Here is a 25389-nt window from a genome sequence, read left to right as displayed (position 1 = left end):
AGAAAGCTCTCACATAGAACCCTCCTTGCTCCATAGGTTAAAGATCAATCATTGTCACTGTGATGGGTTTTTTGAACCTCTGTGGCTTGAAAACCTTCAGGATGGACAGGCTACTCAGGCATATATCAGGTTGGTCAATCAAGTTAAGAAAGAAAGAGAAAGAAAGAAAAAGAGAGAGAGAGAGAAAAGAAAGAAAAGAAAGAAAAGAAAGAAAAGAAAAGAAAAGAAAGAAAGAAAGAAAGAAAGAAAGAAAGAAAGAAAGAAAGAAAGAAAGAAAGAAGGAAAGAAAGAAAGAAAAAGAAAGAGAAAGAAAGAAAGGAAGGAAGGAAGAAAGAGAAAAAGAGAGAAAAGAAAAAAGAATCAAGATGTTAGTGTAGAAATGAAGGTTTAACAGTTGGAAAAGAAAGAAAACTTCAATAGGTACATATATACACACCTACCTTCATAAATACATGAGTGCAGGTATATCTAAAAAAGGAAGAAGTATGTCATAACATGATCAACCGGGAGCTGAGGGTTTGAAAGGATTGGCATGGGGTAGGTTGGCCTCAGGGCTCTGAAAGCCTTTGAGAGAGAAATAGCCCACATGGAAGTTCACATCTTGGTATATCAAGAAAGCAGAGGAAGGAAATCCAACCAGCATATTGCCCAAGGCCAATGCAGCCCCAGGGGCTGCTGAGCCAGAGAGAGGAGGAAAAACCCAAGAACTTCTGTTAGAACAGATGTACAAGATGGCGCCAGTGTACCTTCGGGACTGAGGTGCAGCTCCAGGGCTGCAGGTGCAGGGTCAGTGTTGGGGTGGATGGTGTTTTGGGCAGAACCCACAGCAAGCACCCAGAGGTTTGGGGTCATTTTCTGGGTACCTGGCACTCCCTGCTCCAGGATGCCTCAGTTCATGCTGATGGCTTCAGCATTTGATGTGCATTGGCAGTCTGGTTGAGTGGCAGTGCATTTTGAATGCTTGATAGATTCGCTGGGTTTCAGCATGCCTGATGTTCCTCCAGAGGCAGGAGCCAAGACTCACAGAGCATCAGTGTGAATAGTGAGCTGGCAATTTTCAAGCCCCTAAGTCAGGTTTTAGGTATTCAGAGAGAGAGGCTGGTGCTGATGGATGAACTGGGAACTTTGGTGGCATCATGGTTGGCAGCTGTGCTGATCCCTATGCTATTTTCGCTCAAGAGACCTATTGAAATTTCCTTCTTGCCTTTCGAGATCTCTATTCAGTACAGCACAAGGGTATGGAGGCCTGAGTGAAACCAGGTCTGATGAATTAAACAGGGTTGATTGGCATCCTCAAGAAAGCTCTGAGTGTTCCCTCTTGGCTGCCTGGCTTAAGAGTTTCTCTATGTCAGTACTCTGGCTGTGGTAGAGCTGGTTTGGGAGATCAAACCCTGGCCAGACAACATTCCAATGTCACAGGTGGCATTCAAATAAATTTATAAATAAAACTAGATATTGAAAAAAGGAGCTCAACTGATAACTAGGTCAAGAAATACAGATTCCTGGAGTGTAGCTAAGGGAATTGATAGATAAGGCAATAATAAAGTACAGCCTGACACTATACAATACATCTGGTGGCAGGTGATTTAAGTGCAAGCCTAGGGATTTAGGAGCAGTGGCATGGATTCACTTCCTGCCCAGACAGTATCTGCATGCTACACGTGGTTCCAAACAAATAAATAGGTTAAGTGAAAATAAATAAATAATGTTAATATAGAAAAAAATTTCATACAACCTAAGTAATTATTTCTGGTCAGATGTCATATTCCTAAGAAGTCTTGACAGGTTCAATGGAGTCAGGTTGCCTGTTTTTTTCTCCAGAGACAGGAGTCTGGACCCAGACACCTTCTCTGTTGAACACTGAGCTGGTAAATTTGTGGGTTTTTTAATGATTTTTTAAATTTCCATCTTAGCTGAAGTATAGTGCTCAATTTCCCTTTAACAGTTAAGTGATCCAGTCATACATATAAATACATATTTTCTCACATTATTCTCCTTCTTGTTCCAAAAAAGTTACTCAATAAAGTTCGCTGTGCTATACATCAGGATCTCATTGCTCACCTACTCCAAGTGCAAGTTTTGGATCTAATACCACCCAAATCCCAGTCCTTCCCACACCATCCCCTTCCAATCTGTCAACCAAAAATCTGGTTTCCAATCCATGAATTTTTCTGTAGAAAGGTTCATTTGTGCTATGTGTGAGATTCCAGATAGAAGGGGTATCCTATGATATTTTTCTATCTCAGACTTACTTCATTTAGTATGAGAGTTTCTAGCTCCATCTATGTGTCTATGATGGGCATTTTCGGCACTTTTTATGTCAGAGTAGTATTCCATTGTGTGTATATGTACCACCTCTTCTTTATCCATTTATCTGTTGATGGACATTGTGTTTGTTTCCATGCCTTGCCTGTTGCGAAAAGTGCTGCAATGAACAGAGTGGGGCATGTATCTCTTTAAAAGAACATTCTTCCAGATATATGCTCCAGAGTGTGAAGCCTGGTTCATAAGATACTTCTATATGTATTTTTCAGATATAACTCCATCCTGTGGTCCAAATTGCTTTTACCAATTTACAAAACCCAGCCAAACTGTAGGAGGGCGCCCTCATTTCCAAACCATCTGCTGGATTTGTTATTGGTAGACTTACTAAGGATAGCCATTCGGACAGTTGCGAGGTGGTAATTCAGAGTTTTGATTTGCATTTCTCTCCTAATGAGTGATGGTGATCATTCTTCCCAGTGCTCTTTGCCCTCTGTATATCTGGTTTAAGGAAATGTTTATTCAAGTCTCTTGCCAATTTTTCTATTAGGTTGTTGTTTTATTTTTTATTTTATTTTATTATTTATTTATTTATTTATTTTGCTGTTCGGTTGTATCAGTGGTTGACTTGATAATTTTGAAACCCCAGAATGATCTGTGCTTTGGGTCTGGATAAAGTGCCTGGGGGTTGTGCATGCAAGTGGTAAAACAACTGATTTTAAGCGAGCTCGGGTGAATTAAGGCTAGTAGATTGGTATAAAGAAAGCTCTCACGGAGATCCCTCCTGGCTCCATGGGTTAAAAATCGGTGTTTGTCATTGTCATGGGTTTTTTAAATCTCTGTAGCTTGAAAACCATCGATGGGGCAGGCAACTCACACGCTTTAGGTAGGGTCAATCAAGTGAGGAAGAAAGAGAGAGAGAGGAATAAAGAAAGAAAGAGAGAGAGAAAGAGAGAGCGGAAAGAAAGAAAGAAAGAAAGAAAGAAAGAAAGAAAGAAAGAAAGAAAGAAAGGAAGGAAGGAAGGAAGGAAGGAAGGAAGGAAGGAAGGAAGGAAGGAAGAGAGAGAGAAAGAAAGGAAGGAAGGAAGGAAGGGAGGAAGGGAGGAAGGGAGGAAGGGAGGAAGGGAGGAAGGGAGGAAGGAAGGAAAAGAAAAGAATCAAGACATTATTGTAGGAACCAAGGATTAACAATTGGAAAATAAAGAAATCATCAATAGGTACATAGATACACACCTATCTTCATAAATTCATGAGTGCAGGGATATCTAAAAAAGGAAGAATTCTGTCATGACATGATGGGTCGGGAGCTGAAGGTCTGAAAGGAATGGCATGGGATAGGTTGGCCTCGGGGCTCTGAAAGCCTTTGAGAAATAGCCCACTTGGATAGGCAACTCTTGGTATTTCCAGAAATTGGAGGAAATCCCACCAGCATTTTGCCCAAGGCCAATGCATCCACAGGGGCTGCTGAGCCAGAGAGAGGAGGAAACCCTGAGAGTTGCTGTTGACCCAGGTGCAATTTTCAAGCCCAAAAGTCTTGGATTTAGGGGAGAGAGAGGCTAGAGAGAGAGGCTGCAGCTGATGAATGAATAGGGGACTTTGGTGGCATCATGGTTGGCAGCTGTGTTAATCCCTGTGCTATTTTCGCTCAAGAGATCTATTGAAATTTCCTTCTTGCCTTTTGAGATGAGCCTCTCTATTCCTTACAGTGCAAGGGTATGCAGGTTCGAGTGAAACCAGCTCTGATGAATTAAGCAGGATTGATTGGTATCCTCAAGAAAGCTCTCAGGGTATTCCCTCATGTATGCCTGGCTTAAGAGTCTCTCTCTGTCACTGCTCTGGCTGTGGTAAAAGCTGGTTTGGGAGTTCAAACCCTGGCCAGATACCATTCCAATGTCGCACACAGCATTGTAACAAATTTATAAACAGATACTGAAAAGAATGAGCTCAATTGATAAAGCAGTCCAGAAATACAAATATACATTCCCACAGTGTAGCTAAGATAGATAAGACAATAATAAAGACCTCCTGACACTATACCTCTGGTAGCATAGGTTTTTAAGTACAAGCCTAGGGTTGTAACAGCAGTGTCGAGGATTTAATTCCTGGCCAGACAGTACCTGCATGCCACACGTGGTGCCAGAATAATAAATAGGTAAGTAAAAATAAATATTGTATATATAGAAATTTCATACAACCTAGGTAATTACTTCTGACCTGATGTCACATTATTAAGAAATTCTGACAGGTTCAATGGTGTTAGGTTGTCTGTTTTATTTATTTGTTTATTTATTATTTATTTATTTATTTGCTTTTTAGGGCTGCACCCGCGGCATATGGAGGTTCCCAGGCTAGGGATCTAATCGGAGCTACAGCTGCCAGACTACACCTAAGCCACAGCAATGCCAGATCCAAGCCGTGTCTGCAACCTACACCACAGTTCACAGCATCGGCAGATATTTAACCTGCTGAGCAGGGCCAGGGATCAAACCCGCAACCTCATGGTTCCCAGTCCGATTCATTTCCGCTGAGCCATGACGGGAACTCCTAGGTTGCCTGTTTTATATTCTTGAGAGGCAGGAGTCTAGACCCAGATTCCTTCTCTTTTGAACTCTGAACCAGTAATTCCATGGGGGTTTTTTTTAATCATTTTTTATTTCCAGTAGAGCTGATTTATGAGCTCAACTTCTCTTTAACAGAAAAGTGATCCAGTCATACATGTATATACAGATTCTTTTTCTTACATAATCCTCCATCTTATTCCCAAGAAAGTGACTCGATATAGTTCCCTGTGCTATGCAGCAGGATCTCATTGCTACCCACTCCATGTGCAAGCATTTGGATCTATTACCCCTAAATCGCAGTCCTTCCCACACACTCCTCCTTCAATCTGGCAACCACAAATCCGTTTTCAGGTCCATGAGTTTCTTTTCTGTAGAAAGGTTCATTGGTGCCATCTGTTAGATATCAGAGAGAAGGGCTATGCTATGATATTTGTTTTTCTCTTTCAAAGTTATTTCACTTAGAATGAATTTCTAGTTCCATCTATGTGGCTACAAATGGCAATTTTTTTGATGGCTGAGTACTATTCCATTGTGTATATATGCACATCATCTTCCTAATCCAATCATCTGCCCGTGGACATAGAATGTGTTTCCTTGCCGTGCTATTGTGAATAGTGCTTCATGAACATACAGGTGCATTTAACTTTTTTAAAAGAACATTTTCCAGATATTGCCCAAGCATGGGATTGCTGGGTCATAAGGTCGTTCTAAATTTATCTTTCAGATTTCCCTCAATCCTGTGATTCATAAAGGTTGTAGCAATTTACATAACTACCCACACTGTAGGAGGGCACCCTCTTCTCCACACCCTCTCCAGATTTCTTATTTGTAGAATTACTAATGTTGGCCATTCGGACTAGGATGAGGTGGTACCTCAGCATCGTTTGGATTTGCATTTCTCTCCTAATGAGCTGAAGGCGATCATTTTTCCCAATGCTTGTTGCCCTCTGTATCTCTGGTTTAGGGAAAGGTCTATCCAGGACTTTTGCCCATTTTCCCATTGAGTTGTTGGTTTACTTTTGCTGTTGGTTGATATCAGTCATTGAGATGGTAATTTTGAAACCCCAACCTAACCTGGGCTTTGGGATCTGGAAACAGTGCCTGGGAGTTGTGCATCGAAGGTGGTAAAATGGTGATATTTTGGTGAGCAGCTGCACTAATCCCAGTACTTTTTCCTCTCAAGAAGTCTCCTGAAACTCTGGCCTTTTCTTGTCATGTGGGCCTCTTTTTTTCTCTCTATACACATGGTATGAAGACCTGATCTAAAGCCAGGTTGGGTGAACTAAGGCCCATAGATTGATATAAAGAAAGTTCTCACCAAGATCCTTCCTGGATCCCTGGGTAAAGATCTGTCTGTGTCACACTGGTGGATTTGTTAACCACTGTGGCTTGAAAACCACTGATGGGAGGACAACTCAACTATGCTTCAGGTGGGGTCAATAAAATAATAAAGAGGGAGAAAGAGAAAAAAGACGACTTTACTGAACAAATGAAGGAATAACAGCCAATGAAGAAAACATTAATAGTTCTACATGTACACACCTATCTTCATAAATACATATGTGCACAGATATACAAGAAGGAAGAAGGTTGTCATGACATGATGGGTGGGGAGCTAAGTGTTTGAACAGAGTGGCAGGGGGTAGGTTGGCCTCAAGGCTCTGAGAATCTTTGAGAGAGAAATAGCCCACTTGGAAAGGCACTTGTTGGTATTTCAAGAAAGCAGAACTAAATCTAACCAACATATTGTCCACGGCCAAGGAAGCCCTGGGGGGCTGCTGAGCCAGAGAGAGGAGGAAGACATGAGACTTGCTGTTAGTGCAAATGTCCACAAGATAGCGCCAGAGTATCTTCTGGACCCAGGTGCAGCTCCAGGGCTGCAGGTGCAGGCTGAGATTTCGGGTTGATGGTGTCTTGGGCAGAATCCACAGCAAGCACCCAGAGGTTTGGGGTTGTTTTCTGGGCACATGCATTTCTCTGCTCCAAGATGCCCCATGTCAGGCAGAGGACACAGTTGTCCCTTCAGCAGTTTTAGGTGAATTAGCAGCCTGGTTGGTTGGCAGTGTGTTTAGAATGCTTGAGGGATTCCCTGGATTTCAGAATGCCTTGTGTTCCTCCAGAAGCAGGAGCTGAGACCCACTTAGCATCTGTGTTGAATTGTGAGCTGGCCATTTTTAAGCCCCTGTTGGGGGTTTAGGTATGTGGAGAGAGAGGCTGCAGCTGATGAATGATTGGGAGACTTCAGTGACATCAGGGTGGCAGCAGTGCTAATCCATGTGCTTTTTTCGTTCAAGAGACCTAGTGAAATTTCTTTCTTGCCCTTCAAGATAAGCCTCTCTTTTCAGTACAGCACCAGGCTATGGTGGGCTGACCAAAACCAGGTCTGACGAATTCAGCAGGATTGATTGGTATCTTCAAGAAAGCTCAGTGTGTTCCCTCGAAGTTGACTGGTTTAAGAGTCTCTTTCTCTCCCACTGCTATGGCTGTGGTAAGAGCTGCACTGGGAGATCCAACCCTGGCCAGACAACATCCCAAAGTCACAGGTGGCATCCAAATAAATGTATAAATAAAAAACCATACTGAAAAGATGAGCTCAATTAATAAAGACAATGAGTACAGGAGTTCCCATCGTGGCTCAGTGGTTAACGAATCTGACTAGGAAACATGAGGATGCGGGTTCGATCTCTGGCCTTGCTCAGTGGGTTAAGGATCTGGCGTTGCTGTGAGCTGTGGTGTAGGTTGTAGATGCAGCTTAGATCCCAAGTTGCTGTGGCTCTGGCTACAGCTCCAATTAGACCCCAGCCTGGGAAACTCCATATACCGTGGGAGCAAAAAGACATAAAGACCAAAAAAAAAAAAAAATTCCTTAAAAAAAAAAAAGTATATACATTGCTACAGAGCAGCTAAGGGAAGTTATAGACAGGGCCATCATGAAGGCTCTCCTGACACTGTTTCTCGGGTGACAGAGGGTTTTAAGTATGAGCAAAGAAAATTACCAGGTAGAGACAGACATTACATAATGATAAAAAGAATCATGCCATCAAAAAGACCTAGAAATCTTAAATATGTATATACCAGATAACAAAACTGCCAAATATGTGAAACAAAAACTGATAGAACTGAAAGGAGACACAGACAGCTCCACAATTACAGTTGGAAATTTCAACACCACTCTCAAACCAACAGAAAAACTTGACAGAAAGTCAGCAAGGATATAAGAATTCAATAATACCACTGACCAACAGAATTTTATCAACATTGATAAAACTCTCTATCAAACAATATTCTTTTTTTTTTTTTTTTTTTTTTTTTTTGGCTACGCTCCTACCCTATGGAGTTCCTGGGCCATGGATCAGACCCAGCCACAGTTGTCCAGGCCAGGGATTAGAGCCGACCCACAGTTGCGACCTACACCGCAGCTATGGCAATGCTTGATTCTTAATCCATTCTGCTGGGTCAGGGATTGAACCTGCATTCCCAGGCTCTAAAGATGCTGCTCATCCCATTGTGCCACAGTGGGAACTGCAGAATTCCCATTCTTTTCAAGCACCTATAGAAAATATATCAAGATAAACCACCAGATCCTGGACCATATACAAACTTCAGCAAATTTTAAAGACTATAACCAGGCATCACAGGACATCTATTAGAATGGCTAAAATAAGAAACAAAGTATCAAGGGCTGATAAGGATGCACAGAAACTGGATCTTTCCTACATTGCTGGTGGGAATGTAAAATAGTACAACAAATACTTAGGAAAACAGTTTGAAAGCTCTTTAAAAAATAAAACTTACTGGGAATGTAAATTGGTACAACCACTATGAAGAACAGTATGGAGGTTCCTTAAAAGACTAAAAATAGAACTACCATATGATCCAGCAATCTCAGTCCTGGGCATATATCTGAAGAAAACCGTAATTCAAAAAGGTTCATGTACCCCAACATTCACTGCAGTGCTATTTACAATAGCCAAGACAAGAAGTAACTTAAATGTCCATCGACAGAAGAGTGGATCCAGAAGATGTGGTACATATACACAATGGAGTATTACTCAGCCATTAAAATGAAAAAAATACCAGCATTTTTAGCAACATGGGTGGACTTAGAAATTATCATGCTAAGCGAAGTCAGCCATACAAAGAGACACCAACATCAAATGCTTTCACTGACATGTGGAATATGAAAAAAGGACAGACTGAACTTCTTTGCAGAACAGATGCTGACTCACAGACATGGAAAAACTTATGGTCTCTGGAGGAGACAGTTTGGGGGGTGGAAATCCTGTGAAACTGGATTGTGATGATCACTATACAACTACAGATGTGATAAATTCATTGAGTAATAAAAAGGTGTGGTACATATATACAGTGGAATATTACTCAGCCATAAAAAAGAATAATGCCATTTACAGCAACACAGACAGACCTAGAGATTACTACACTAAGTGAAGTTAGACGAAGACAAATATTATATATCACTTATATGTGGTATCTAAAAAAATGATACAAATGAACCTATTTACAAACTAGAAAGAGACTCTCAGACTTAAAAAACAAACTTATGGGAGTTTCTGTCATGGCTCAGTGGTTAACGAATCCGACTAGGAACCATGAGGTTGCGGGTTCGATCCCTGGCCTTTCTCAGTGGGTTAAGGATCTGGCGTTGCCATGAGCTATGGTGTAGGTTGCAGATGCGGCTTGGAGCCCATGTTGCTGTGGCTCTGGCGTAGGCTGGTGGCTATGGCTCCAATTCAACCCCTTGCCTGGGACCCTCCATATGCCGCAGGAGCGGCCCAAGAAAAGGCAAAAAGACAAAAAAAAAAAAAAAATTATGGTTACCAAAGGGGAAAGGTGGGGGAGAGGGAGAAATCAGGAGTTGGGGATAAATATATACATACACATTACTATATATAAAATAAAAAAATAAAAATAAAGCGGAGTTCCCTGGTGGCAGAGTAGGTTAAGAATCCAGTGTCACTGCCATGGCATGGGTTCAATCCCTGGCCCAGAAATTTTGCATGCCCTACAGGCACAGCCAAAAAAAATTTTTTTTTAATAAAAAATAATCAACAAGGACAGAAAACTGCTATATGGCAGAGGAAACTATATGGCACAGGAAACTCTACTCAATATTCTGCAATAACCTACATGGGAAAAGAATCTGAAGAAGAATAGCTATATGTATATGTATTAACTGAATCACTTTGCTGTACACCTAAAACACAACATTGTAAATCAAGTATATTTCACTATAAAATAAAAAATTAAATTAAAAAAAAAACCCTACTGTGTGACCCAATAATCACACTCCTGGGCATTTATTCCAGAGAAAACTAATGTTCACAAAAAAACCTGCTTACAAACATTCACAGCAGCTTTATTTGTAATAGCCCCAAACTGGCAATCAATGAGATGTCCTTCAATGGTCACAGAAACTATGGTACATCCATTCCATGGAACATTCATATTCATCAGTAAAAAGAAATGAATGACTGAAACAACACAACTTGGGTGGACACCAAGGGAATTATGCTGAAGGTCCTGTACTGTAGGATCCTATTGATACACGAGTCTACAAACAGAGATGTAGGGAAGCTGAGTGGTTGCTACAGATTAGCAGTGGGGAGGAGTGGACTATAAAGAGGTAATATGAAGATCTTCCCGGTGATGGGGCAGTTCCGTACCCTGATTACGATTACTGGGATAAAATGACCAAGAACTATACACACACACTGTACCAATGTTAACTTTTGGCTCTGATACTGTGCTATAGTTACATGAACTTTAAGTATTAAGGAAAACTGGATGAGGGGAACATGGGACCTCCCTATACTATCAGTGCAAGTTAAACAGAATCAAACACACATCTCAACAGCCCAAAATGTTTAAAAAATCCCTTCTATCTCAGAAAGGTAATAATATGAACCATATGACCTTTTTTTTTTTTTTCCCCCTGCCATTTCTTGGGCCACTCCCACGGCATATGGAGGTTCCCAGGCTAGGGGTCGAATCGAAGCCATGGCCACCGGCCTACGCCAGAGCCACAACAACGCGGGCTCCAAGTCGCATCTGCAACCTACACCATAGCTCATACACGGCAATGCTCACGGCAACACCAGATCCTTAACCCACTGAGAAAGGCCAGGGATCGAACCCACAACCTCATGGTTCCTAGTCGGATTCTGAACCATTCATCCTCTGGATGCTATTCTTAGACTGAGGTGAAATTTGATAAGAAGAACCCACCCACTCTTAAGTGGGTTCACTCAATCAGGTTCACTGTGTTCAGAATCTGAACGGAAAAGACAGAAACCAGCCACTCACAAAGGGATGAAAAAAAGTCCTGTGACAACAGGATCAACACTGGTCACTGGCAATTCCAAGGCAAGTGATGTCATGAGGCAAGTAGCAGACACTGTCAGGCTCCGTCAGTGAGAATGCCTATTGAGAGAATACTGATGAGTGGTGAACAGTTCCTACTTCCTGCAACCATCAACCCTGACGAAAACATACACTTCAGAAAGGAAGATAAAAAGCTAGCATAACTTCTTTTGCATCATAATATGCTATGGCCTGCTCCCTATACTGCAAGTTTAAGACAGCTTTAGAGTAAACAATCCAATCCTCATCTCTCACTTTACCTGACCACCCAAGCCAGTGAGATCAGAGTTGAAAGTGAAGGAAAGAACACACTAGGTCTCTATTAAGGATGATAACACGATGAGCACATGCGTGCCAGAACCTCCGAGCTGTCTACCAGAACTATGGCTTCCACCCACAGAGGGTTGCAATGCTGAATGTCAGGACCTGGAATTAAGGGCAGGAAGGAAAGTCCTCTTGGATACTGGTTCACAGATTATGTGGAGAATGGAATTCATTTATTCATCTCTTAAGTCGTTATTTATTTACTTGAGGGGCACAGAGATATAGGACGTGCAAAGGGATTTCGATCTCTCAGGACCGAGGGCAAGGGACCCCACCTCCCAATTCAGGCCCAGCCAAGCGCCCACCATGGCAGCAGCAATCACGCTAGGCCTGGTGGGAAATAAACTGAAAGGGGTCACACGAAGGCCAAGCCACCCTCTCCTCACCTCCTGTGCTAATCTCCACTTCGGCTTCCCATCTCAGAACCCCAGCAGAGTGCAGAGAAGAACAGACACTGGCATCAGACTGCCTCGGCTCAGTCCTGCTCCTGCCACTTCCTGCTGTGACTTCTCTGTGTCAGTTTCCTCGCCTGTAAAAGGGAATTACAGTACCCACCGCATGGCACCACGCATCAGTAAGACGATCATTGGCATTACCACGATATCTTAGCTTTTATTTTCTGTGCCACTTCATCTGGGTGGTTACCAGAATAAATATAAGTCAACTGAAAACAAGCTGAAGCAACCCCAAATTGATTTTTATTTTTTATTGTTTTGGCTAATGTAGGAACAGAACCATCACAGCAGCTCAGCTCTATAACCCATCTAGCCCAAGACCATTCTAGTAGTAGAGCCAAAAACAGACAGAAGGTCTTCCTCCTCAAAGCAGAAGGATATCTTGCGTAGAGCATCACCATGCACCTGTCATCTAGGAATTTCACTAAAGCCCTCTCGATCCTTCTACATTTCTGGCCAGTAGTAAGACCTTCTGTAGTGGAGTCCAGGTCTGCTACGTGATAGGCAGAGGAAAGCTTCCTTTACACCTCAAGAAGTGTGTTGGAAAAGTATGGAATTGGAGAACATGATTCTATAGACTTCAACCACTTCCCCTTTTGGCCTGTCCCTCCATGGTCAAGAAAAACAAGGTTCTCACAACTCCCCTTCTCCAGTTTTGGCATTCTTCACAGTGTACAATCCAAGCCTTAGGAAATCATCCCTAGCAAGCATACTATGATTTATACCAACCTAGGACAAGGCGTTAGTTTTTCCTTTGGCCCTGGCGCACACTGGGCCAGCATCTTTCAGGAGAAGCCCCTTCAGTGCTGTTAGGCTGCACTCCTAAGTCATGAATGGGTTGTTCAGGAACCTCTGATTCTTAAAAGCTTCACACAGTCTCACGGTTGCAGTGTCCTCAGTTCGTATTGGTGTGTTATTATCCTAACTGTGAAGTTATTAACCACTGACCCTGGATGTCTCTTTTATAACTTCCTCAAACTTACTAAATGCCTCCTGAATTTCAGAAAACAGTTACCTGTCAGCTAATACAAGAAGGCAGCCTAACTCTGTGTGAATCACTGCTGAGACCAGCTCTGCAGAAGGTTATAGAGGGAGCGGATAAGCTGCCCTCTCCGCTCCCAGCACAATCACCCCTGGCCCTGCCTGCTCCTCCCCAACCTGCCTTGTCTGAGACTCCTCCACATGTTCCCGGCTGCCACTCACAGGCAGGTGAGGCTCCTGGACTGAACGCAGGTAGCCTGGTTGGGAGATATGCTGCACCATGGCTCAGAACTCTGGACCACAAGTCTGGCCATGGCAGGGTGTAGGCCCTCCCTGCCTACAGATATTCAACAGTTGTGTCTGGGTGGCTTTATCTGTCGCCTTGGCTGGAAACATTCTAGAGTACAGACGAGAAGGGAGCCTGCTCTGGAGGATAGACTCGAAGCCAAATCTAAAAACTCTCTTGCACACAAGTACTCCAAGGAGGTAAGAAGAGGTTCAGAGCTCCATCTTTAGCGATCACATCTCAGGAACGAACCTTCACCTCCAGTGTTCAGGCCAATACCAAGAGCCCTGCACAGTAGGGTCAAGGACAATAATCTTCCCACTTCTAAGCAAGAAGACAAAAAGTCACACAGAACAGAAACAGAAATCCTGAAGCACGGCCTTCGTTGTCCTGATGCCCAAGCTTCCTGCAACAGGCAAGATGTGACTCCAGCAGTTTACCTGTTTCACTTCCAAGCACTGGAGACAGCAACTTCAGGGGTTGGGTTTCTTCCCTCTAGTTCAGCAAATTCTTCTCATCTCCAATTGCATCGACAGTTCCTTAGCCTCAACCCCAAACTGTTTTCACCAAGGAATTACTGACATGCCCTTCAAGCCATTTCATTTGCTCTTCCCTCCTCTTCTTCAGCCTTTCCAGACCTTGAGGCTTTCTGGATACAGGAACTGCCCAAAGCGTGATGGAAAAAAGAAAGAAGGCAGTTTCCGCCTCCTGGCAACTGCTGCTCCCCACAGTTTTCAGGCCAAAGGGACTGAAAAATGATCGCCCAGTTCTCTTTGCTCACTGGTGTATTTGAACTGAGGAGTCCCCAGGGCTCAGCGGGCTGCCTGGCATCCAGTGTGCTTCCTAAGAGGGAGCTGTACAGGGAGCACTCCTCCCATGGCAGCTCAGTGGAGACGACAGTGATGCACAAAACAAGCCCTTCTGACACCACCAGCCAGTGGGCCAGGACGATCCTGGTCCTCAGCAAAGGGCTCTCAATCCCAATGCCTGCAGCCCCAGATCACATGGATGTCTCCTCCTGACTTGGCTCAGGGCAGCATGGACTTCGAAGAGGAACTCCTTTATTTCAAGGCAGTGAGTAGTCCAAAACTGCCACTTGTCAAGCTACAGCTAATGCTGGAGAAGTGCCTCGGAGCCATGCACAGCCAGATCTGCTGCGGACCTGGGGATTCTGGAAGCCAGACCTGTAGAAGGCAAGCCCCCCCCGCCTTGCTGGCACCAGGTCACCTTGCCTAATGGTCATACAAGACCCAGAGGCCCAATCCTGAAGACAGTTGTCAGAGAGGCAAAAATGACTGTGTGAAAGAGATCTTCAGACAGTGGACAGCTAGCTCAGCAGGACAGCACATGTGCCCAGGTCTCCCCGTCCAGCAGCCATCACCAACCTGATAAAGGAGGACACACTGCACGGCATCTTCAGGGTGCTGGAGGCAGGCGCTGTGGCAGGAGAGGCAGTGAACAAGGGTCAAAACATTGCCAGGTTAACACATCTGGACCCTCTGACCCAATTATCCCACTCCTGAAAATTTATTCCAAAGCCATAATTCTCTGACAGGGAAAAGGCTGGATGCACAAGGATATGGGTTCTAGTGGCCAGTGATTTAATAATAGGACATGGCCTCTGGAGTCAGAGACCCCACCTCTCCCACCTTCTAGGGCAAGTGGTTTATGCTCTCTGAGCCTCCTTTTCCTCTTCTGTTAGACAGAGGTGACAGCACCTACTCCCCAGGTTGTTGTGAGATTAAATGAGACAGCCTGTATAAAGCACCTAGAATATGTGTTCAACCACAAACATTAGCTCTTATTATGTATAAGAACAAGAGAATGCAGAAGAAAAGAAACAGGTGAACCGTTAAGGGTGACAGTTAAAGGGAAATTTTCCAAGACTTTACTAAAATATTACTGTTTTAGGTCTTGCTTTTTTTTTGTTTTAATGGCTGCACCCACAGCATATGGAGGTTCCTAGGCTGGGGTCGAATAGAGCGGCAGCTGCCAGCCTACAACCACAGCCACAGCAACACAGGATCCAAGCCGTGTGTTTGCAACCTACACCACAGCTCAGGGCAACGCTGTACATGTCCTTAACCCATCTGACGAGCCCAGAGATCGAATCCACATCCTCATGGATACTAGTCAGATTTGTTTCCACCAAGCCCCAATAGGAACTGCCAGGTCTTATCCATTTTTTAAGTGCTGTGGAAGATGCCATAATTTGTTGAGCCCTGCAGCTTAGGAAGAAGGAAGCAAGGCAGAGATAGACCTTTCTTCATGAGGATTTTCCCTACTTCTCTAGATTTCACCTTTGGAAAACTCCTAAGAGATCTCTGAGGATGTGGTAAGAGGGGAAGATGGAGGCACAGAAGAGACATGAGGAAGGGCTTCACAATTAAACCTTGAAAGAGTCCGCCTCCCTGCTGCCCACCCTGCCCAGAGGCAGGCTGTGTGGACGAGCACTGGGTCCTGCCCAGGCACACACTGCAGTGAGCCCACTCTCTGGGGCTGTGGTGAGGGCTCCAGCAATGCCCCCTGGCTGGGCGGACAGCTGCAGGGGCCGTCTGCCAGCCTGAACAGCTGTGTGGCCAGAGAGAGAAAAACCTTATGGCCGCAGGCAAGGAGTCCATTCCTGGGACCCTGACGCAGGGCACAATGCAATCCCTGTCCCTCCCCTTTCTCCTGCAGCTTCTCAGCTGTAGGAGCTACACAACAGTCCAGTTCCTTAAAGGAAACACAAAGTAAACAGTCATCACCACCAGAAACCAAACAGATAATTAAGTGCTTGCATGGACATTAGAGGAATCTAGCCAGTGTTTACAACCTTTTTTCTTTTTAAATGCATTCTCTCCATAAATGCTGCAATATATAACACAAAAATAAAGGATTTTTTTTTCAAGTTTAAAACCATTATCACACATTAAAAAGGTTAACAATTCCTTAATATCAGCAATTATCCAGGCAGCGTTTAAATTTCCAATTATCTCATAAATATCATAAATGGGCAGTTTGTTTCTCAACCTTTGAAAAAAACATCTTCCCAGGAGTTTCTGTCGTGGCTCAGCAGAAACGAATCTGACTAGCATTCATAAGGACGCAGGTTTGATCCCTGGCCTTGCTCAGTGAGTTAAGGATCCAGCGTTGTCATGAGCTGTGGTGTAGGTCAAAGACGTGGCTTGGATCCTGCATCGCTGTGGCTGTGGTGCAGGCCGGCAACTGCAGCTCTGATTCGACCCCTAGCCTGGAAACTTCCATATGCCATGGGTGTGGGCCTAAAAAGCAAAAAAAAATAAAAAATAAAAAATAAATCATCTTCCCATAGCCTGAGACACCACCACAATAATCACTGACTTAGGCCAACTTCCTCACTAGACTAGAAGGGAAAACCAGTGCCCCGAGAGGGCAAGTGATCTTCCCAGGGTCACAGAGCCAGCTGAAGACAGAGCCTGACCCAGGGCCCAGTGCTTTCCCTGATATCATATTGTCTGGCAGTCTGAACACTGAGGTAACTATTAGACGCTTGTGAGTCAGCAAGTCTTAATCTAATAACAACTCCTTTCTCTAAAAGAAAACAATCACCCACAAAAATAAACTCAGAATAAGAGTTCCTGTCATGGCTCAGTGGTTAAGGAACCCAACTAGTATCCATGAGGACGTGGGTTCGATTTCTGGCCTCGATCAATAGGTTAAGGATAAGGTGTTGCTGTGAACTGTGGGTTAAGGATCCAGCCCTGCCGTGAGCTGTGGTGTAAGTCGAAGACGTGACTTAGATCCCATGTTGGCTGTGGCTGTGGTGTAGACCAGCAGCTACAGCTCTGTTTTGACCCCTAGCCTGGGTACCTCCATATGCCATGGGTGCAGCCTTAAAAAAAAGACAAAAATAAACTCAAAATGGCTTAAAGACTTAAACATAAGACAAGACACCATAAAACTTCCAGAAGAGAACATAAGCAGAACATTCTCTGACATTCACTGCAAAAATGTTTTCTTAGGTCAGTCTCCCAAAGCAATAGAAATAAAAACAAAAATAAACCAATGGGACCTAATCAAACTTACAAGCTTTTGCACAGCAAAGGAAACCAGAGAATAGGAGAAAATAGTTTCAAACAATGCAACCAACAAGGGCTTAAATCCCCAAATATACAAATAATTCAACAGCAAAAAACCAAACAACCCAAATGAAAAATGGGCAGAAGACCTGAACAGGCATTTCTCCAACTAAGACATATAGATGGCCAACAGGCACATGAAAAAATGTTCAACACCACTAATTATTAGAGAAATACAAATCAAAACTACAATGAGATACCACCTCATACCAATTAGAGTGGCCATCATTAACAAGTCAACAAACAACAAATGCTGGAGAGGATGTGGAGAAAAGGGAACCCTCTTTCATTGTTGGTGGGAATGTAAATTGGTACACCCACTATGGAAAACAGTATGGAGGTTCCTCAGAAAACTAAATACAAAACTACCATATGACCCAGCAATCCCACTCCTGGGCATATATCCGGACAAAACTTTCATTCAAAGAGATAAACACACCCATATGTTCACTGCAACACTATTCACAATAGCCAAGACATGGAAACAACCTAAATGTCCACTGACAGATTAATGGATTAAGAAGATGTGGTATATACACTTAGCCTCTCATGCTAAGTGAAGTTAAGTTAGAAAGAGAAAAATAAATACCATATATCACTTATATGTGGAATTTAATATATGGCACAAATGAACCTATCTATAGAAAAGTAACTCAAGGACATGGAAAACAGACTTGTGGCTGCCAAGGGGGAGGCAGTGGGATGGACTGGGAGTTTGGGGTTAGGGCTGGGGCTGCATTTGGAGTGGATAAGCAATGAGATCCTGCTGTACAGCATGTGGTACTGTATCTAATCACTTGTGATGGAACATGATGGAGGATAATATGAGAAAAAAATGTATATATATGTATAACTGGGTCACTTTCCTGTACAGCAGAAATTGACAGAACACTGTGAATCAACTATAATAAAAAAATTTTTTTAATTTTTAAAAAAAACAATCACCAGTGGAACCCTCCAAGTAATTACACACCCATTTTACTGAGATAAAAACTAAGTTCTCAAGTTAATACCATTAGGTAGGAGGCAGATTTTGGTCTTCATTCTGTACTTCATTTTAAAAGGATTCTCAATGACCTCTACTCTCTTTTTAACTCTAACTAATTTGCTCCCCACCCTACCCCCAGCCAGAACAAGGTGAAAAGGACCACCTGAGAGAGGAGAAAGATGACTCATGGTGGGGATCTGTGTGCTGGGTATGTATCAACATGGCATTAGCAAAGGGTAATAAGACTACCTGAAAACAGGCCCCAATGGCTTTATAAGTCATTTCCATCAAACCATGAAGAAACTGGTAATTTTCATGCCATACAAATGTTTTAGAGCATGAAGGGGGAAAAAGTATTTCCCATCTCATTCTATAAGGATAGAATTATCCCTTTGATACCACTGGAAAGGAAAAGACATATATGAAAAAGAAGGGCAGACAGGAAGAAAACTCTAGGCTAATCTTACTAGATTACCACAGAGGTCAAAATCCTCAGTAACATACAAGCAAATCAAGAGTAGATATGCCTGGAGTTCCTGTTGTGGTTCAGTAGGTTCAGAACGCGACATAGTGTCTGTGAGGATGAAGGTTTGATCCCTGGCCTGGCTTGGTGGGTTAAGGATCTAGCACTGCTGTGGGCTGTGGTGTAGGTGGCAGATGCAGCTCAGATTCAGTGTTTCGTGGCTGTGGCATAGGCCCATAGCTGCAACTCCAATTCCACCCCTAGCCCGGGAACTTCCATATGCCAAGGTGCAGTCGTAAAAAGGAAAAAAAAGAAAGAAAAAAAAAGAGAGAGAGTAGATATGCTTTTCTTCCAAAGCACTTGCCTTCTCTCTCTTTTTTCTGTTCTATTCTGTTCTCCTTTAACAGGGTCTTGTTTCCTACGTATGTACAAAAGAATTTCGGGATGTGCAAAAAAAAAAAAAAAGGAGAATAGGACATACAGAACAAGCTAATGAATCTGGAATTTAGACAGGTTGATACTAGGAAATCTTTTAAAGTAATTTCATCATTTTAATTGATTAAAAGAAAATGTTTGTGCTCATTCAGCCCATCTGACTCCAAAAGCACAATGAACTACATTTAAAACCCATTATTTATCAAGAGCAAGGAAGGGGATAAAGATGATCTCAGCAAACTGGAAACATAAGTTATACTTCCTTGAGTGCCTACATTATCAAACAATCATAAGCTAGCATAGAAACAGACAAGCCAAGGGTACGGTAGCCTAGAATGTGAGAGCAGCTGATTTCAAATGAAAGGAGGAAGGATGAATGCACCTGTCAATAAAGTTAGATCCTTACCTCACTTAGCATAAAGAATAAATTCCAAGTAGACTGAACAACTACAAGCAAGCAAATGAACAAAGGCAATTTAAGAAAACACAGTAACTAAGTTTCACTCTGGGATGATAGGAAAGTTCTGGAGGTGGATGGTGGTGATGGTTGCACAACAAGGTGTATTTATTTAATGACACTGAACTGTAAGCCTAAAAAAAGGTAAAATGGTAAATCATATGTAAGTAAATTTCTCCCAGTTTCAAAAATAAAATTAAAAAGAAAACACACAAAAAGATTATATTCTTGCAATGGGAAAAGCTTTCTTAAGACATAAATCTTTACAGCCATAAAAAGAATTTGAAGATTTTACTACATAACTTTTTTTTTTTTTTTAATCTTTTTAGGGCCACACACTTGGCATATGGAGGTTCCCGGGCCAGGGGTCCAATTAGAGCTGTGGCCGCCAGTCTACGCTATAGCCACGGCAACATGGAATCCAAGCTGTGTATACAACCTACACCACAGGTCAAGGCAACGCCAGAGCCTTGACCCACTGAGCAAGGCCAGAGATCGAACCCGCATCCTCACGGATGCTGGTCAGGTTTCCTAACCACTGAGCCACGACGGCAAGTCCTTACATAAAAATTCTTAATGTCTGTTTGATAAAAGATCTAGAAATAAAAATTAAGACAAGAACTTAATATTTCAATAGAAAGAAAAAGGAAAAAATATAAGCAACTGACTAGAATAAAGTATATCCAACTTGTATAATAAATAAAAGATTAACACCTGTATATATAAAGCTGCTAAATTTAAATAGATACAGAATATGACAAGTAATTCATGAAAGTCATACAGCCTCAAAAGTAAACAGGAAAATACATATTAAAACAATTTCATTTTTCACCTATGAAACTAATAAAATTAATAATACTCATTCCCACAGTTGACAAAGGTGTAGGAGAACAGGTATTCTCATCACTGTGGCTTGAACTGTAAACAAGCAAACCTTCTGAAGGGCAGTTAGTCGGCAGCAAAAGCCAGATATTAGACCTACGGTCCCTACACTTACTGGTCTAGCCTGTGGACATCTCCCAGAATACACGAAAAATCATGAACAAGGGTACCCACTGTACCATTATTTACAGTAGGAAAAAAACAAAACATAACCCAACTTTCTAATGGGAGTCAGTGAAATACGCTTTTTGTACATCCTCCAATGAAATACTAGGCACTTACTGATAAGAAACAGATAGGTCTTTATGCAATCAACAGGGAAAACAGGTCACAGTATGTTTTGTAAACAAAAGCTAGTTACAAAATAGTCCCTATTTTGTGATCTAGTTTTTGTCAAATGTAATATATTTTGTATAGAAAGAAAAATCTAGAAAAATGCATATTAAGCTACCAGCTAGAAAAATATATATTAAGCTACCAGCAAGATATCATCTCTGAGTGATATCATGGGAAACTTTCACTTTCTAAGTTACATTATTTCTGTAAGGTTTACATTATTTAAAACAAGTATAATTACTTTTGTAATTAAAAAAATAGTGACTAAAATAGACACACCCCCACCTTTCTGAAAAAGAGTAAGAAGGGGTAGCTATGATGCCATGAACGCCAGGTAACAACCTCTGTGCAGTTTCCCCAGCAGAGGGAGAGCCAGGGGGGAAGGGGCAGATGTCCAGGTCCCTGGCAGGGCAGGTGTGATGGGAATGAGGGGCCAGGGCTCAGCCCTCAGGCACAGCAGCCTGCACACACCACGCTCCTGCACAGGAGACCTTAGCTGAAAAGTGGACGCTGAAGGAAAGCACACTCACTACTGAACTCAAACTATTTTTTTCTTTTACTTCTGATCTTTGGGTGGCTCTTAGATCACCATTTAAGATTAGAAACATTTTACTTGAAAAGGTCATAATGGAAATCAGACCAGCTAAGAGAAATTGATGGTGACTTCCTAGGAAAGAGCTACAAAAACCTAATTGTGCCTGCTGAATAGCATTGAGAACTTTGTCTAGATACTCATGTTGCAACAGAAGAAAGGGTGGGGGAAAAAACTGTAATTGCAATGTATACATCTAAGGATAACCTGACCCCCTTGCTGTACAGTGGGAAAAAAAAAAAAAAACCTAATTGTGGCCTGAAAAGACAGCAATGAATGCCAAGATCTGGAATGGGCACAATGCTGGAAAGTTGCTGGTCAAAGAAAGAGTATTAGTCAACTAGCCTCTACCCGACCTCTCAGAGATAAACTGAGAATGGGAGGGGAAAGGGACAGGGAGGGGGAAAAAACAGAAACGTGACACAGGTACTGCTACACACTCCAACACATTTCCATATTTAATGCTCAAAACAATCCAGGGAGTGGCTCAGAAAAGGAGACTCAAAGAGGTCCATGACTTGCTCAAGTCACAAAGCTACAAACTCGAACGTGGCTATGCACCTGGTCTGCCCATCAGTCAGTCAGCCGGCCCCACGCTTCCCAGTATCGAAGCCTGTGTCCTCGGGCTTCCCAGGCAGACTCACCTGTGAGCTGGAGGGCAGCACCTGGGAAATGGGCTCCTCTGATGGGGCTGCTCCTGAGCCCATGGGGCTCAGCGTGGTGATTCGGCTAGGTTGGCCACGGAGTGTCAGAGTAATCGTGGTGGGGACCTTCAAGCCTGAGAGAGAGGGAGAGAGAGAGAGAGAGAGAGAGAGTAGTAGGTTTTTTTGGTCCCAGCCTCCACTTTCCTTTCCTGGAGAGTATCTTTCCCATGTGACACACCCCCCTCAGCCTCCCGCCTCAGCCTCCTCCCCAGCTAGGTCATCTATGTGCTGCCAATCAGTCAGGCAACAAGAACAGCCTGTGTTGTCTTAACCTCTCTAGGGGAGGGACCCACAGGTCCATGAGGGTCAAGGACAAGACCCTGTGGGGCTGGGTTCTACATCACACCTTGCCCATGTGAAAGAGGAAGGTCTTGGAGGAAGATCCCATATCCGGGAGTCCCCACAGTTCTCATGAGAGACTCACCTGTTGCTTGGTTAGAGATCTGAGCCAGGCCAGGGAGGCTGCTTGCCAACTTAGCGAGGCCCCCATTAGTCAGCAGCTGGTGGATGGCTGTGGGCTTCCCACCAGGAGTGGCACCCAAGGAGGAGAGAGTGGTGGCCACAGGAATGGTACGGACAATGGTGCTGGTGCCCGTGGTGATGGCACCCAGGCTCTGCATGGGGGTGGGCAACTTCACACTGGTGGCCTGTGGGACACACAAGCCCAGGTGATCAGAAGCTGCTGCCCAACAGCAACGGTCGAGTGCGGAGGGCCCAGGGTGTTAAAGGCTACCAGGTACTGTGTGCCTACCACATGCAAGGTACTCTGCCAGGCATTCTCCATACATGATCCTAGTTAATCCTCAAGACAACCCTGTGAGGGAGCTTCTAGCATCCTCATTTTACAAACAAGAAAACAAAGATAACAGAGAGATTAGGAAATCTGCTCAGAGTCACTTAGTAAGTGGTGGAGCCTTCACCTTCGGTAGTTCCCAGTTGTGAAGTCAGAAGGCTATTTTTCCTTGACCCAGACTGCAGACCCAGCATCCCTGCCAAAATCAGCTAAGCTGAGGAAACCTCCTCCCACACCTGCCCAGCCCAGAGGAAAGCAGATGTGCACCTGTGGGACTGGCCCTGGGGAGGGGTTTGCTGGGAGACCAGAGGTCTTGCTGCTGATATCCTGCAAGCTGAAGCTGAGGCCTTGGAGGAGGCTGCTGGCTGATGTGGCCCCTAGGAGAGGATGCAGCAGACATCAGCACAGGCTCAGTCACTTATCCCACGAGCAGCTGTACCCATCCACCCTTGACAACCAACTCCAACACTGACGCTCTTCCCCTCGGACATTCCCAGTGCTCTCAGAAAGATGCACACCAGACGCCCACATGAGGAAAGGTATTATGCCTGACACTGCCTCGCATTCCCTCTGCACATCCCAACCTGCTCCAAATCGCCTGTTAAATTTGGACCATTTTAGGAAAACCAAGGAGCATCCTCCAGCTCCAGCTCGAAGGATGCTTTCCCAGGACCACCCTCCAGCTGCAGCCCACAGACTTCGCTGGGAGCCAAGTTACCTGGGAGGGAGCTGCCAGGAGAGGTGGCCACAAGGCGGCTCTGGAGTGCATGCAAGGCACTGGGCGCAGTGCTGCTGGAAACCACTGAGGACGCTGGGCTGGCTGGGACTCCCCCTTCAGAAGCACTTGACCTGGAGACAAAGACAAGAGCACCATTATCTAAAGGTCAGAGGGGAGCAGACCCGGACACACAAGGAGGATACAGAGTGAAGCCCAGCAAGGGCTTTCAGCAGTGGACACAAAGCCAGAACTTTTGATTATTCGCCCCACCTCCTGAATCCAGCCTCTAGTCCTTCTAAAGGTCAAGCCTAAGGGAAAAACACAGGCCTTGAGGCAAAAGCTACAGGATGCTTTGTAAACTCAAAGTAAAAATAAACTCTGAGTTGACCCAGACACCCCGTTCAGAAAGAAGTCACATAAACAAAACAGACAGAACCCAGAATCCACCATCTTACCAAAGCACTAAATGGACCAAAGAAAAGGTGAAAAGAAAGAAGGGAACAGGAGCTCCTGCCATGGCGCAGTGGAGACGAATCCGACTAGGAATCATTTGGTTGTGGGTTCAATCCCTGGCCTCGCTCAGTGGGTTAAGGATCTGGCGTTGCCATGAGCTGTGGTGTAGGTCGCAGGCATGGGCTGGATCTGGTGTTGCTGTGGCTCTGGTATAGGCTGGCAGCTGTAGCTCCAGTTAGACCCCTAGCCTGGGAACCTCCATATACCGTGGGTGCGGCCCTGAAAAAGACAAACACACACACACACACACACACACACAAAAAGAAACAAACAAACTAACAAACAAAAGAGACCAGAAAACACTCACTTGGTTGTGGTGAGAAGCCCTGTGAGCTCCTTGGCCCCTGCAGAAGCTTGCCCCAGTGTCATGGTGATGGGCTTCCCTCCTGTGGCTGTGAAACAAAAAACTCTAAGGCCACTGGTCAGTCCCACTGTACCCTGACCTTTCAGGGCCCAGGCTAAATGCAACATATTATGGAAGAGACTGCAAGATGAAAAGTGAAGGATAGCTACATTACAGTAAGGAGAGTTAGGGCTACTGTTTCCTTCTAAACTTTATGGAATATTTATTATCTTTAATTGAAACCCAAAAAAAGAACAAAACGTATGATATTTTCAATGACCCCACAGCTTCCTCTGACCGTCCTGCCTCCCTGATCCTAGTTCAGATCAGGCTGCTGCCCACTGTCTCCCCTTGTGCAACCTTCTGCTGTCTTTGCTCCAGGTACCTCCTGCACCGAAGGAGAAGCTGAGCCACTGAGCCAGCAGCCACCAAGAAGGCAATGCTATGTGCCTGGGCAGGGCCGGTGGGAGGAATGCAGTCAGTGTTTATTTAAATAAGCATGAGAGCCTCACCTTCTGAAGCTCCTCCTGAGGAAGGAGTACAAGGCCCTCCAGCTGTGTCCCCTTGGGAGATAAGGGACACCTTGATCTTCGGTCGCTTGGAGGTCTTACTGCCAGGAAGAGGGCTGGAGGGATGATGCCGCTTCAGCTGGACCCTGAGATCTTCTTTCTCGGATTCCTCGGTTTGTTCTGATGAAATAGGAACTAAGAAATGGAGCTGCGGTGAAGTTCTCCACTATCCAAAAAAAGCCCGAAATATACCAACAGGACCAGCATGGGCATGGCTGTGTGGGAACACAGAACCATCCCAACACA

At 44.0% G+C, this 25389-nt stretch overlaps 1 protein-coding gene across 1 annotated transcript in view; it reads right to left on the bottom strand.

Annotated features, from left to right (window-relative positions):
- The window catches only part of KANSL3 (KAT8 regulatory NSL complex subunit 3), a 52060-nt gene continuing 32952 nt past the window's right edge, over positions 6282-25389 (bottom strand). The window contains 7 exon segments of the mRNA XM_021087273.1: positions 6282-14687; positions 22148-22281; positions 22632-22854; positions 23268-23377; positions 23719-23849; positions 24539-24623; positions 25087-25278. Coding sequence (XP_020942932.1) covers positions 14667-14687; positions 22148-22281; positions 22632-22854; positions 23268-23377; positions 23719-23849; positions 24539-24623; positions 25087-25278 — 896 coding nt within the window. The 3' untranslated portion in view covers positions 6282-14666.

This window comes from Sus scrofa, chromosome 3, assembly GCF_000003025.6.
Source record: "Sus scrofa isolate TJ Tabasco breed Duroc chromosome 3, Sscrofa11.1, whole genome shotgun sequence".
Lineage (NCBI taxonomy): Eukaryota > Metazoa > Chordata > Mammalia > Artiodactyla > Suidae > Sus > Sus scrofa.
The sequence above is the reverse complement of the archived record's forward strand: the minus strand, read 5'-3'. Positions and strand labels throughout refer to the sequence as shown.